Raw genomic sequence first — 13,693 nt, forward strand, 5'->3', positions numbered from 1 at the left:
ATGCCAATCTTATAGTAACTAGTGACATCACATAAGGATAAGTATAACTGGTAAAATTTGTTGAAGGTTGACACACATAGCATTGGTCGATGATGGAACACATGAAAGAATTAATAAAGTAAGAGAATATTTACATGCAAATACACTAGCCTTGACATCTTTTATGATTGTGAGGCCCCATTAATTATAATATGCGAAAACTGTTGACATTGGACAAGGAAGACGATGTAAAGATTTATGCTTGTTCACATTCACATAGAAGTTATATTGTTATGGATCCTCTAACATGTGGTTCTTGCCCAATACCTTTGCTAGCCAAAAACTCCGCACTAAGTAGAGATACTACTTGTGCATCCAAAACCTTAAACCCAAATCCTTACCTATGGATTGAGTAAGATCCTTCAAGTAAGTTGTCATCGGTGCACAAAGCAATAAAAAGTTCTTCTAAACATGTTCGATCATTTAGTGTAAGGGAAATTAAGTGTTGTACAAATTTGTGATGGTGATAATAAAAGCGATGGACTGCATAATAAAGGTTGTCATCACATGGGTTAATAAAACGTAATGTTCCTTTGCACTAAGAGATTTAGCATACAACCAAAAAGCGCATGACAACCTCTGCTTCCCTCTGCAAAGGACCTATCTTTTACCTTTATGTATATACTTTTGTGCAAGAGTCAAATTATTTTCCTCTAATTCCCTTATCTTATTTTTCGCAAGCATCATGTGGTGGGGAAAGATCTAGACATATATATCCAGCTGAATGTGTGTGGTCATGAGTTATTATTGTTGACATCTTCCTTGAGGTGAATACGTTGGGAGGCAACACTATAAGTCCCTATCTTTCTACGTGTCCAGTTGAAACCTTTTGCTCATATATATGCGGTGAGTGTTAGCAACCATAGAAGACTAAATTATGGTTGAGTATGTAGACTTGCTTAAAAGTCCGCTATGTGACCCTTCGTGAAAGTATGATGAATTGTGTTGCAAAGTTGGGTGAAAACATAGTTTGTTAGTTTTCGGTAGAGTTTATGCTTCATAGTTCGATGTTGTGATGAATTGCTACTTGTTTATAAGAAGCCTTTATGATAAAAGTTATATGATGAAAATATTGTGATGAAGTATTTTATAAAGTTTTATATGTTGTTATAATAATGAGCATGATGTTGCTATGTCCGTATTTTGTTTTTATCGACACCTCCTCAAAGCATGTGGTCATGATTTTCGTTATCGACTTTCGCTTGAGGACAAGCGAGATCTAAGCTTGGACGAGTTGATACGTCCATTTTGCATCATATGTTGTTACTGATATTTATAGTGTTTTTATGCATTTTGCCACTTGGTGGAGTAATTCTAATGCCTTTTCTCTCACAATATGCAAGGTTTACATCAAGTGGGAGAATGCCGACAGATGAAATTCTGGACCTGAAAAAACTACGTTAGAGATACCTATTCTGCACATCTCCAATTGGACTGAAACTTTATGGAGATTTATTTTATGATAAATAAAAAATAATGGAGCGAAGAAGTACCGGAGGGGGGCTACCAGGCGCCCACTACACACCAGGGCGCGCCAGGCACACTAGCGCAACCTGATGTCTAGTTGGCCCCCTAGCCCATCTCTCACGATCATCTTCTGGTATAAAATCCCTTTTACCATGAAAAATTAAGAGGAGAACTTTCGGGACGAAGCACCGCCGTCTCGAGACGGAACCTGGGCAGGAGCACTTTTTCCCTCCGGCGGAGCGATTTTGCCGGAGGAACTTTGTATAAGGGGTTTCCTGCATAGAGTTATAATATAAGTCATGTACCCCCTTTGTATTTATCCCGTTGTATAAGGGGTTTCCTGCATATGTTCCACACCTGTACATGTATATATATTGGCCTATGGCCTCATGGGAATACAAGTTGCTTATTCCTAACATGGTATTAGAGCCTTAGGTTTTTTTTTCGCACGCGCAACTCGTGCTCCGATCCAATACCCTGCTAGTGCCCGATCTCGTGTTGCTGCTGATTCCGCGACGAGCCTCGTCTGCTACCTGTCACGTCGTCTCCCGTCATGCAGCTCCCGCCGCCCTCCCATCACGCGCCAGAGTCCCACTGATGGTGCTTCCCAAGCGGCTCGATCCAGGACGGGATCAGATCTGCCTGCTTCCCGAGCGGCTCGATCTAGGACGGGATCGGATCCGGTCTCTTCTCCCGCCCCCGATCCTATAGGATCCCGCTGCTGCTGCCTCCAATCCATCAGCACCTCATCTCGCCGCTACTCCCGATCCTATAGGATACGGTCTCTTCTCGTCCTGCCTCGTCCCCGCTCCATCTCGCGGTGGCTCCAGGTCAAGGCGGCTCCTGATCCAGGTCGAGGCGCCGCCCCATCCCACCCCATCTCGCCAGATCGAGGCGCCTCCAATCCTGCTGTCGACACGGACGCGGTTTCAGACGCGGATGTTGTTCGTTGACTGCGATTCCTAAAAAAATGGTCTACACCAGCACGCAACGTTGCAGTCCCTTGCTTCCCGTGACTCCTGACGGCTATGCTGGTAGTTCTTCTGTTTCTCCTGCGAGCTCTACATATGGTGATTATCGCTCTACACCGACTCCTCTCGCGACTTTCATCGGTGCATGTCGCTCTTCCCCGACACCTCTCGCGACTTTCAACGGTTGTCCTGGTGCCTATGACTCCATGGACTGCTCTTCGTCCATGCGTCTTCCCTTGGCGCTTGTCTGCACATGGCCTCGTCTTCTCCACCGGTCTTTGCAGACGATACGGGACATGCTACACCGCCATATTTAGCAGCTTCCACAGGTGGTGGTGGTCGCTTCTCTCCTCGTGCCATTACGCCGCCTACTTCAGTGTGTACTTCATCGAGGACGAGATTGCGCGGCTTCATGCCCTGCTGCTTGCCTTCGACTCTCCGTTGTCGGGTGTGTCTACATCGACATCTTCAGTTGCGCCCCTGACTGATCAGGAGATTGGACGATTTCGATGTCTGCTAGCTCCATCTTTTGTTTCTTCATCGACAGGTTCTGTTGGTTCTACTATGGACTCTTCTGGCATTGTGAGACCACCTTCTACACACGCAGGTACATCTCCGTGGGTTCTTGATACTGGAGCATCTTTGTATATGACTCATGATTCATCCACTCTGTCATCTACTCGACCTCTTGATTCTCCTATTCATGTTCTTACTGCCGATGGTACTTATCTCCCGGTCACTGGACGAGGCACTCTTAGTACTTCATCTTTTCATGTTCCCGATGTTGCTCATGTTCCTCGGCTTACCATGCAGCTCCTTTCTGGTGGCCAGATTGTTGACTCTGGTCATCGGGTCATTCTTGACTTTGACTCATGTTCAGTTCTGGACCGTCACACTGGTGCTCTTCTTGGTGCTGGCCCCCGGCGCCGTGACTCTCGGGGTCTCTGGGAGCTTGACTGGCTTCACCTTCCATCCGCTGCCACCGCAGCCAGTCTCTCCTCCTCTGTTGCCTTGTCTACCAGCTCTTTTCAATAGTGGCATCATCGTCTGGGTCATTTATGTGGCTCCCGTCTCTCATCCTTAGTTCGACGTGGTCTTCTTGGATCCGTCTCCGGTGGTGTGTCTTTAGACTGTTAGGGCTGGCGGCTTGGTAAACAGGTTCAGTTACCTTATCCTCATAGCGAGACTCTGTCTCAGCGTCCTTTTGACCTTGTTCACTCGGATGTTTGGGGTCCAGCTCCCTTTTCCTCGAAGGGAGGCCATCGCTACTATATTATCTTTATAGATGATTTCTATCGATACACGTGGATCTATTTTATGTCTTCTCGTAGTGAGGTATCATCTATCTATAAGTGTTTTGCTGCCATGGTTCACACTCAGTTCTCTACGTCTATTCGTGTGTTCCGTGCTGACTCTGCTGGAGAGTATATCTCCAAGATGTCGCGTGGATTTCTCGCTGAGCAGGGTACACTTGCTCAGTTCTCTTGTCCTGGTGCTCATGCTCAGAATGGTGTGGCTGAGCGCAAGCATCGCCACCTTCTTGAGACGGCTCGTGCGGTGATGATTGTTGCCGCTCTCTCGCCTCATTTCTGGGTTGAGGCCGTCTCCACCTCCACTTATCTCATCAATCTACAACCTTCTGCTGCTCTACAAGGTGGTGTTCCTTTTGAGCGTCTTTTTGATCATTCTCCTGATTATTCGATGCTTCGCCGGTTTGGTTGTGTTTGTTGTGTTCTTCTTGCCCCTCGCGAACGCACCAAACTGACCGCTCAGTCTGTTGAGTGTGTCTTCTTAGGCTACAGTGATGAGCATAAGGGCTATCGTTGTTGGGATCCTATCGGTCGTCGGATGCATATCTCTCGGGATGTGACTTTTGACGAGTCTCGTCCCTTCTACCCACGCCCATCTTCCTCGACCTTTTCAGTGGAGGATATATCTTTCCTCACTTTTCCTGATACACCTCTCACCCCCATCAAGCCTATGCATATTCGTTCCACTCCCTCTGCTTCTCCACCTCTTGTCGATTTGCTACCACCATCTCCCATGGTTTCCTCTTCTGGCATGTCACCGGATTCTGCACCTTCATCTCCGGTGACTTCTACGTCTTCACCCCCCGATTCTACCTTGGCGATCCCCCATTGCATTGTTCCATCTTTTCCTCAGTGTTACACTCGTCGTTCACGTCATGTGGATGCCTCTGTGGATGCCTCTGCGGATGTGTCGTCATCCTCATCTCAACCTCCCTATGCCTTGCGTTCTTGCCCTCGTCTGCCTGTTGATCGCCTTGGATTTCCCACCGTTGGTGTTGCTGTTCTTGAGCCGACTTCCTATCGTCAGGCTGTTGTTCTTCCTGAATGGCAGTTTGCGATGGCAGAGGAGATTGCTGCTCTTGAACGCACTGGTACATGGGATCTTGTTTCCCTTCCTCCCGGAGTCCGTCCCATCACTTGTAAGTGGGTCTACAAGGTTAAGACTCGCTCCGATGGTTCTCTTGAGCATCACAAAGCTCGTCTCGTGGCTCGTGGTTTTCAGCAGGAGCATGGTCGTGATTATGACGAGACTTTTGCTCCTGTGGCTCATATGACCACTGTTCGTACACTTCTTGTCGTGGCCTCTACACACCACTGGTCTATATCTCAGCTTGATGTTAAGAATGTCTTTCTTAATGGTGAGCTGCGTGAGGAGGTGTACATGCAGCCACCACCTGGGTATTCTGTTCCTGATGGCATGGTATGTCGTCTTCGTCGCTCTCTCTATGGCCTTAAGCAAGCCCCTCGCGCCTGGTTTGAGCGTTTTGCCTCTGTGGTGGCTGCCGCTGGTTTTTCAGGGAGTGCTCATGATCCAGCATTGTTTATTCACCTTTCTCCTCGTGGTTGGAGTCTTCTTCTTCTCTATGTTGATGACATGATCATCACTGGGGATGATCCGAGTATATTGCCTTTGTAAAGACCCGTCTTAGTGAGCAGTTTCTTATGTCTGATCTTGGACCTCTTCGCTACTTTCTTGGGATTGAAGTCTCTTCTACCTCTGATGGCTTTTTTATATCCCAGGAAAAGTATATCCAGGATCTTCTTGCTCGTGCTGCTCTTATTGACGAGCGCATTGTTGAGACTCCTATGGAGCTCAATGTTCACCTCCGTGCTACTGATGGTGATCCCCTACCTAACCCGACGCGTTATCGTCATCTTGTTAGCGGTCTTGTCTATCTAGTTGTCACTCGTCCGGATATCTCTTATCCGGTTCGTATTCTGAGTCAGTTCGTCTCTGCTCCCACATCGGTTCACTATAGTCATCTCCTTCGTGTTCTCCTATATCTTCGGGGCACGATCTCTCATCGTCTATTCTTTCATCACTCCAGTTCTTTACAGCTTCAGGCATATTCGGATGCTACGTGGGCTAGTGATCCTTCATATCGCCGTTCACTTTCTGCTTATTGTATTTTTCTTGGTGGTTCTCTCATTGCCTGGAAGACGAAGAAACAGATTGCAGTTTCCCGTTCGAGTGCAGAGGCTGAGTTGCGAGCGATGGCTCTTTTGACGACAGAGGTGACTTGGTTACGGTGGTTACTTCAGGATTTCGGTGTTTCTGTCACTACACCGACTCTGCTCTTATCTGACAGTACAGGTGCTATTAGCATTGCGCATGATCTTGTAAAGCATGAGCTCACCAAGCATATTGGTGTTGATGCTTTCTATGTGCGCGCTGGTGTACAGGATCAGGTTATTGCTCTTCAGTATGTGCCTTCCGAGTTACAGTTGGCGGATTTCCTGACGAAGGCCCAGACTAGAGCACAACATGGCTTTTATCTCTCCAAACTTAGTGTTGTTCATCCACCATGAGTTTGAGGGGGGTGTTAGAGCTATAATATAAGTCATGTACTCCTTTGTATTTATCCCGTTGTATAAGGAGTTTCCTACATATGTTCCACACATGTACATGTATATATATCGACCTATGGCCTCATGGAAATACAAGTTGCTTATTCCTAACACTTCCCTCCTCGAGGGGGAAATCAAGGCCATCGTCATCAGCAGCAACCCTCTCATCTTGGGGAGGCCAATCTTCATCAACATCTTCATCAGCACCATCTCCTCTCAAAACCCTAGTTCATCTATTGTACTCAATCTTTTACCGGAACCTCGGATTGGTACTTGGGGTGTGTCTAGTAGTGTTGATTACATCATGTAGTTGATGCTTTATGGTTTATTTGGTGAAAGATCATATGCTCAGATTCATTACGTTATTTAATACCTCTCTGATCATGAACATGTTTATCACTTATTAGTAGTTATTTTTATTCGTGAAGCCACGAGAGGAATCATGTTACAAGTAGTCATGTGAAGTTAATATTCGTTCGATATTTTGATGATATAACACCGCTTCATATCCGGAGTGAAAATTCTAGTCCTAACCTCGATTGGTTGGGCTCAATGGCGACAAACTTGCATCGTTACCATGTTAAAGGTATTCTCTTCTTGCTAATGTCCTGCTCTTTGATGGTTGGTTTCGATAATCAGGATAGAAGTCCTTGTCCTAGCCATGTTCAGTTAGACATGGCAACAGTAGCGTAAGGGTGCTTATACTATCTTAAAAGCGTTGTTGCAGAAGAAAACGACTTGGTCATAGATGTTTACTTCAACTTGTAACGACTTAATCAACTTAATCATCTTGTAATGAATTAATCAACTTAATCACGGGTTGGCTTTATTGTGTAATTCGCTAAATAATTGCTCCCTTTGTTTCATAATATAAAATATTATTATAGGCTAAATAATTACTCCCTTTGTCCTATAATATAAAACATTATTATAGGACAAGGTGATTCGATGCTCACGCTTAAAAATTACTCCCTTTGTCCTATAATATAATATAAAATACAGTCAGCTTAATAATTACTCCCTTGGTCTCATAACATAAAATGTTACTATAGGACAAGGCAATTTAGTGCCACGCTCACGCTCAGTCGCACCCGCAATAAACAAAAAATTCAAAATAAATACATAAATATTACAAATAATTTGATTTTTTTGTATGAAATATAATTTGTTGGGTATGGTACACTCCAAGTTCCAGATCATTTTGACATTTGACTAGCTCTTGACGAAAAAGACAAATTTGATGTTTGTGAAAATAAATATTGTCCATGTATTATTTCAATTCAATTTATCTTTTTATTGAGAGCTACTCATATGTTTAAATGATATAAATTTAAAACGCACCAAATTATCATTCATGCAAAAAATCAGATTCGTTTTCAATTATTTTAGTATTTTTTGTGAATTTTCTCTTCAGGGGGCTCAGAAAGGGATTCAAATTTGCTTCCAATTATTTTACTATTTTTTTTTATTTTCTCAGGCTCAGAAATGGATATTCGGTTATTACATCCCAATGATGCAGAGGTCAGGGGTTTGATCCCCTTTTCAAAGAAAACGTTGGGTTTGATCCCCTTTTCAAAGAAAACGTGCAAATTCACTAATATGTGACTCAATTATGAGATGCAATCACATGTACTATCAGATTAGTAAACATAGTATACAACGTAAATCAGTTGGATTGCTTTGGAAGATTATTGGATCACCACATCAAACCCATGCACAAATAGCACCAACATACATCAGAAAATACAAGAATGCAGCCTTGCGTTTACAAAGTTCCGCACTAGTCGTGCAAGATATGATCGTTCTTGTAAACAAAGTTCCGCACTTCTTCCGTTCCAGAATATAAATATTTTAACAGATTCCAATAGATACCACATACGGATGTATATAGACATATTTTAGAATGTAGATTCATTCATTTTGCTCCATATGTAGTACCTATTGAAATCTCTAAAAAGACATATATTTAGGAGTAGATCAACAATAGCAACGGAACCTTTTAAGCTAAGCTGAGTAAAAAGGACACCTAGTTTCCTGAATAGCTACAGTGAGCTAGCGATTCATCATCTCCCTTCTCTGCAAAGCCGGAACATAGTTCTGCCTAAACTCAAGAGGAAATCATGGACGGGGACTGCCCAGGGACGAACCATTCAAAGGGCACCTCTTCATCCTCGAGGAATTGGAGCCACGATATTGTTCGGGTGCTGGAAGGGCAAACACTTCATTGGGTGTTGGAAGTACCGACATTCCATTATCTTCTTGGATGGCAGGGCTAAGCGCTCCTGCTTTATCTATAACAAGAATGTAAGTTAACAACTCCAGGGATCAAACTAGCTAGAACATGAAAAAAACAGAAATGCAATTCAGGTTACTAACGTAGAAGAGTCAATTGCAAGAAACCACAACATTTGCGGCTAGGTTTGCAGAAAACCACCAAGTCCGTTGCAAAAAACACCACAATTTCTCTAATCTTATTGCAAAAAGCACTGATCGGGTGATTAGATCCGTTTGATCGCTTTCTGACAAGAGGGACCGAATTTTAAGGAGCTGGCATGGCAAAAAAGATATGACACACACACACACCCCTGGAATCTAAAAAAGACATTCCTAACCGCAAATAGATAGAATAGCATAGGCTAAATTGTAAAAAAGCCTAACAGGATAAGATCTTTTTCTGAAAAAAGAAGAAGAGAGGATAAGGTGGAGCTGCACTGAGCGGTAGCAGCAGCCGGTGGGCTCGAGCTCCACCGCGCTGGAGGACCAGGGCCAGTGGGCTCGAGCTCCCCCACGCCAGAGCTGCACTTTGCGGTAGCAGCAGCCGCACGGGCGCGAGCACCAGTGGCGTCAGACCTCGCCGGTACGGTCTCACACGGCGAGGCGGACCTTGCCAGCACGAATGATGGACCTTACCGTCCATCCCGGCCTCAGACGGCATGGCGGACCTCGCCGGCACGGACGGCTACGGGGCGGAGGAGGCTGCCCGTGGAGAGCACCTCGCCGGTGGTGGCCGGCGATGTGGAGTGTCGCAGCATCCGCCATGGGTGGATCTTGGAGGTCCACCGGCATGGTCTCTCCAACGAGCACCAGTAGGAATGGCGGCAGCCGCAGGGAGCCCGTCCGGAGGGGCGACGACCGGAGCTCAACCTCCCGCAGCATGTCGTCTAGCAGCCGCCGCCGCCGCCGCAACCTGCCCTGCTGCCGCCGCCGCATGATTATCGGGAGCAATGGGGTTGCTCGGGAGCAATGGGGTTGCTCGGGAGCAGGGGGTTGATTGCGTTTTCTTATTTGTTTCAGGGGTGTGTATGCTAATTTTTTGCTATGTCAGCTCCTCAAAATTCGGTCCCACTTGTCACAAAGCGATCAAACGGATCTAATCACCCGATCAGTGCTTTTTGCAATAAGATTAGAGAAATTGCGGTGTTTTTTGCAACGGATTAACAACTTGGTGGTTTTCTGCAAACCTAGCTGCAAATGTGGTGGTTTCTTGCAATTGAATCCAACGTAGAAAGATAATTAATTTGAAGATAGAGATCTGGACTCAGGGTTAACTTGTCTCACATGGATAAACTATGTTTGTTAATTTCCTCAGATCTTTATTAGCAAGTCTGTAATAATGCTTTCGTTATCTTGGTCATACACATTCATGTAGTCCTGCTGTAGTTTTCTATGAATGGGTAAGTTGCAACTTGCTGATGACCTGAACTGTCGTATTTTGGTTACATAAGTTTCAACTTTCAACTTGTTAGTAACTTAAGACATGCAGGAAGATAACAACAGAGAAGAGGGGTGTACCACTGTTAAGCATGTTTAATCTGGGATCCCAACCAGGCAGACATGACCCTGCATTCCTTTGCCATGATTCATCAAACCCAGCAAGCTCATCTGCAAGAGAAGAAAAATAACAGCATCAGAAACAGCTTGAATAAGGGTTCCAGCAACAGAATGACACTAGAACAGTAAAACCTTCACTTAAGTTCTGCAAAGTTTGCATGCTGTTAACTTTTCCATCGCAGTTCAGTTTTCTAGTCAGTGCATGACCCTGCAGCAACCGAATCATAGCTCTAAATCATATCCTTGGTGTAGTCTAATACAGAAATAAAGTCAGATGTCTGGGTTGTGAAGAACACGCACCTTATTGCCAATGCCACGTGCAATCCTGTGAGTTGCTTTACCACTTGTTGTGTCTGCTTCCTTGCTTTCTTCCATTGTAACCTAGAGAAGACATGACAGAAACAATCACCACCAGAACTTTACACCTTAACAGATGACAGCAATGCTGAGAGGGACTTACTCCATCTCCACCACTCCTCCTAGTGGTTGAAGACATATAACATGCCCCATTTGAACCACCATATGTAACAGTTGAGCTCTGAAACATATATGTCTGTGGCTGATGATATGATGTGCCAGCCCGGACGTACTCTTTCCCAATTTTCTCATGCCTAGGTCTCTTATTGTCTGTTAAAAGCTATCAGCATTAGTATCCTACCCTAATTTTCAGCTGTTTTGTCAATCTTACTGACATGTACAAAGCACATATTCTCAACAGTCGTTCGATAAATGAAAGAGAATCGATAAATGAAAGAGAATCACATCTGAGTAAGGATCCAGGGAACGAATAACATGATAGCAGGTTAGCCTGGCAACAATACGAGCTACCACAAAAATCTTAAATGATAACAGCAAAAAAAAAAAACGAATGATGAGTTTGAATATTTCTAATGTATACTACCACAACTACAGGTTTACTCCAAAACAATCCTGTGGATTCCCGAGTCTATAAGGACACAAATTGGTCCAGGGTTCCAGGCCATAAGGGGCATGCACTAAATTGCATAAGAAAAAACAGCATCATTACCAAAGTCATATATCTTTATCTTCATTCAATTACTAACAGACAAGCTGAAACTAGATTGCAAAAAGTAACATGCAGGCAGCTGGAGAAACTCCTATTAACAGCATAACATAAACCAACCTTGAACTTCTTCATCAGGGTCCTCCACATATGGCTCTTTGCTAATCCTTGGATGTTTCATAGAGTTAGTTTTCTTCTTCTTGTCATGTTCATTCGCATCTGCACCATCCTCCCCATCTGAAGACAACTCCTCGATAATCGGCCCTTTTGGCCTGCTTGGTTCAGGACCTTGCTGCTGGAAGCCTCCTCCATTTAGAGCTCTCTGTGGCCCGAACATGCTTGAACCAAAAAAGCTTTGCTCAAACAGGCTAGGTCCAATCATAGAACCAGAGGGATTGGTGAAGAATGGATCATCAAAGGGATTTGACCCACCAAAGAAACTGGACATAAGGTTCCCAGGAGGTACAAAGCCGCCAAAAGCAGGAAAAGGGTCCCCGAAACCAAAGAGACCACCTCTCCCGCCCCTTCCCCTTTGCATCTTGTACTGAAGCTCTCTGCCCAGTTAAAAGGCGCGTGAAATGTAAACAACAGTGTTACTATTTCTTAGAAGGGTGTTCATCATTTATGCCACCAGTTGTGTCCCACTACTCAGTTTTGCCATTAGAAATTGCAACTGCTCAAAAATGCTATCGCTCCATTAAGCACATGCTCAAAAATGTCACTAGACACCATTACTGCCAGATCAAACCCCGTTTACCATGTTATAATAACCAGCTCTCCCCCTATTTCATTACAAGAAAGTGTGGGTCTCACTTAATCCGACAACGTTTTTATTTTCATCTAAAATTATTCAGTTGCTTACTCCTGACAAGTGGGGCCCACACTTATCATTGTCAGATATAGAGATCAGACATGTCGGCCTAGGGGTAATTTTGTCATATAACATGGTCAACGGGTTTGACCTGACAATAAGGTTGTCTAATGGCATTTTCGAGCAAACATCCAATGGAGCAATGGCATTTTTTAGGTATCTAATGGCATTTTGAGCAAGCATCTCACAGAATGATGCCATTTTCAAGCAGTTATAACTTCAAATGGCAAAAGTGGGTAGTGGGACACAACTAGTGGCATAAATTATAAAAAACCCTTAGAAAACAGGAATCCAGATCCAAACATGATGTATGAATTCTTAGCCAAAAGGTTGTACTCAGTACTCAAATCCAGGAATCCAGATCCATACATCGAAGTTAGAACAAAGCATACACAAACAGCAATCTAATCTATCAAACATAACAAGAAGTAAAATTAAGAAATTTACACACCAGGGCCCTACTTCGCAAGCATCTCTGACAGGATAAAAAATGGCATGAAAGTGTGATCAAGATGCTAACATCGCTACAGTATGTTGCTAAGGAATAACAAAACAGAAGCATCCGGTCGAAGATATATCAATCCAATATGTTTCATTCTAACACCAGGTACACATGCAGAATTGCAATGGTCATCCAACCAAATCCCACTGGAATGGCTGAGAGACTGAATACTTATTGCTCAGTTCAGTAGCACTGTTGTGGTGCAATGGGCTGTACATTTCTATGTTCTTGTCGTATGCATGCCTACATATTATGAATGCCACGACGGACAAACTAGATCACAGCAGCAGCATCTATTCACCACGAAATAACACTAAAAGCGAGTTTTATATTACCGGGTCAAACTGCCGTGCATCCCTAACACAAACCCTAGCTCGGATTTTTGTCACGCACGTACCAAAAAAATGCACGCAAAACACCCAAAAATCGCCGGGAAATGCCCTGGTTCCCGCCGGAGACGGCCCCGGGCAAGAATAGAATCAAGGGACGGATGGTTATCAACTACCGGAACAACAGAACAACTAGTCCAAAACGAGATGAAATCGCCGCGAAAAAATACGAATGAACCTCGAAAATTCAGTGGCGAGGATCGGAAGTCACATGTACGGATTTGGGGCGGAACCAACCGAACCTGAAGTTCCCGACGAGGAGGCTAGGGCGGCGGGCGAATCGCGACCCCGATGCGAGTAGGATGCAGGTGTTCCGAGCTCGCGATTTGAGAATTTGGGGGGAGAGAAGCTGGTGATGAGTTGCCCTTGGGCGAGCGAGCTGCGTGTCGTGTCTCAGTCGTCGAGGCTCGAGAAGTCTCTAGACGCGGGCCAGGGCCGGGTTAAGGGTCTCATTTTACGTAAAGTAGTATGCTCGAGATGCGTTAGCCCATGCATTATCTCGGCCCATCTTATTTACTCACGCACGCGTAACCGAGCCGACGGGAAAAATCATTGTTCCTTTTCATATAAAAAGTTGAAAGAAGGAAAAAGCACGAGGGGAATTTTTTTGGTATATGGAAAGAAAATAGTAACTTAATAAAAATGTAACAAATTCTGAAAATATTGTTGAAATAAATTCGACTTTTCATTGTACTGGTAAAAAAAATCACTAAAAAAATCT

At 44.4% G+C, this 13,693-nt stretch overlaps 1 protein-coding gene across 1 annotated transcript; it reads right to left on the reverse strand.

Annotated features, from left to right (window-relative positions):
- Positions 1-8,074: 8,074 nt before the first annotated feature.
- On the reverse strand, positions 8,075-13,398 carry LOC123409754. The gene is made up of 7 exons (XM_045102617.1): positions 13,215-13,398; positions 11,331-11,764; positions 10,647-10,813; positions 10,487-10,567; positions 10,319-10,394; positions 10,148-10,237; positions 8,075-8,646 (listed from the first exon to the last, which is right to left on the reverse strand). The coding sequence occupies exons 2-7, from the start codon at positions 11,746-11,748 to the stop codon at positions 8,474-8,476; spliced, it is 1,005 nt and encodes a 334-aa protein (XP_044958552.1). The 5' UTR covers positions 11,749-11,764; positions 13,215-13,398; the 3' UTR covers positions 8,075-8,473.
- Between the last annotated feature and the right edge of the window lie 295 nt (positions 13,399-13,693).

This window comes from Hordeum vulgare, chromosome 7H (genome assembly GCF_904849725.1).
Source record: "Hordeum vulgare subsp. vulgare chromosome 7H, MorexV3_pseudomolecules_assembly, whole genome shotgun sequence".
NCBI classification, from domain to species: Eukaryota; Viridiplantae; Streptophyta; class Magnoliopsida; order Poales; family Poaceae; genus Hordeum; species Hordeum vulgare.

What these genes read in the sequence shown, in the direction of transcription:
- LOC123409754 (XM_045102617.1), bottom strand. Translation starts at nt 11,748, where the DNA reads ATGCAAAGGGGAAGGGGCGGGAGAGGTGGTCTCTTTGGTTTCGGGGAC. An exon ending in CCCTGATGAAGAAGTTCAAG is followed by an intron (nt 10,814 to 11,330) that starts GTTGGTTTATGT and finishes AGCTTTTAACAG; the next exon opens with ACAATAAGAGACCTAGGCAT. An exon ending in CACGTGGCATTGGCAATAAG is followed by an intron (nt 10,395 to 10,486) that starts GTGCGTGTTCTT and finishes CGGTTGCTGCAG; the next exon opens with GGTCATGCACTGACTAGAAA.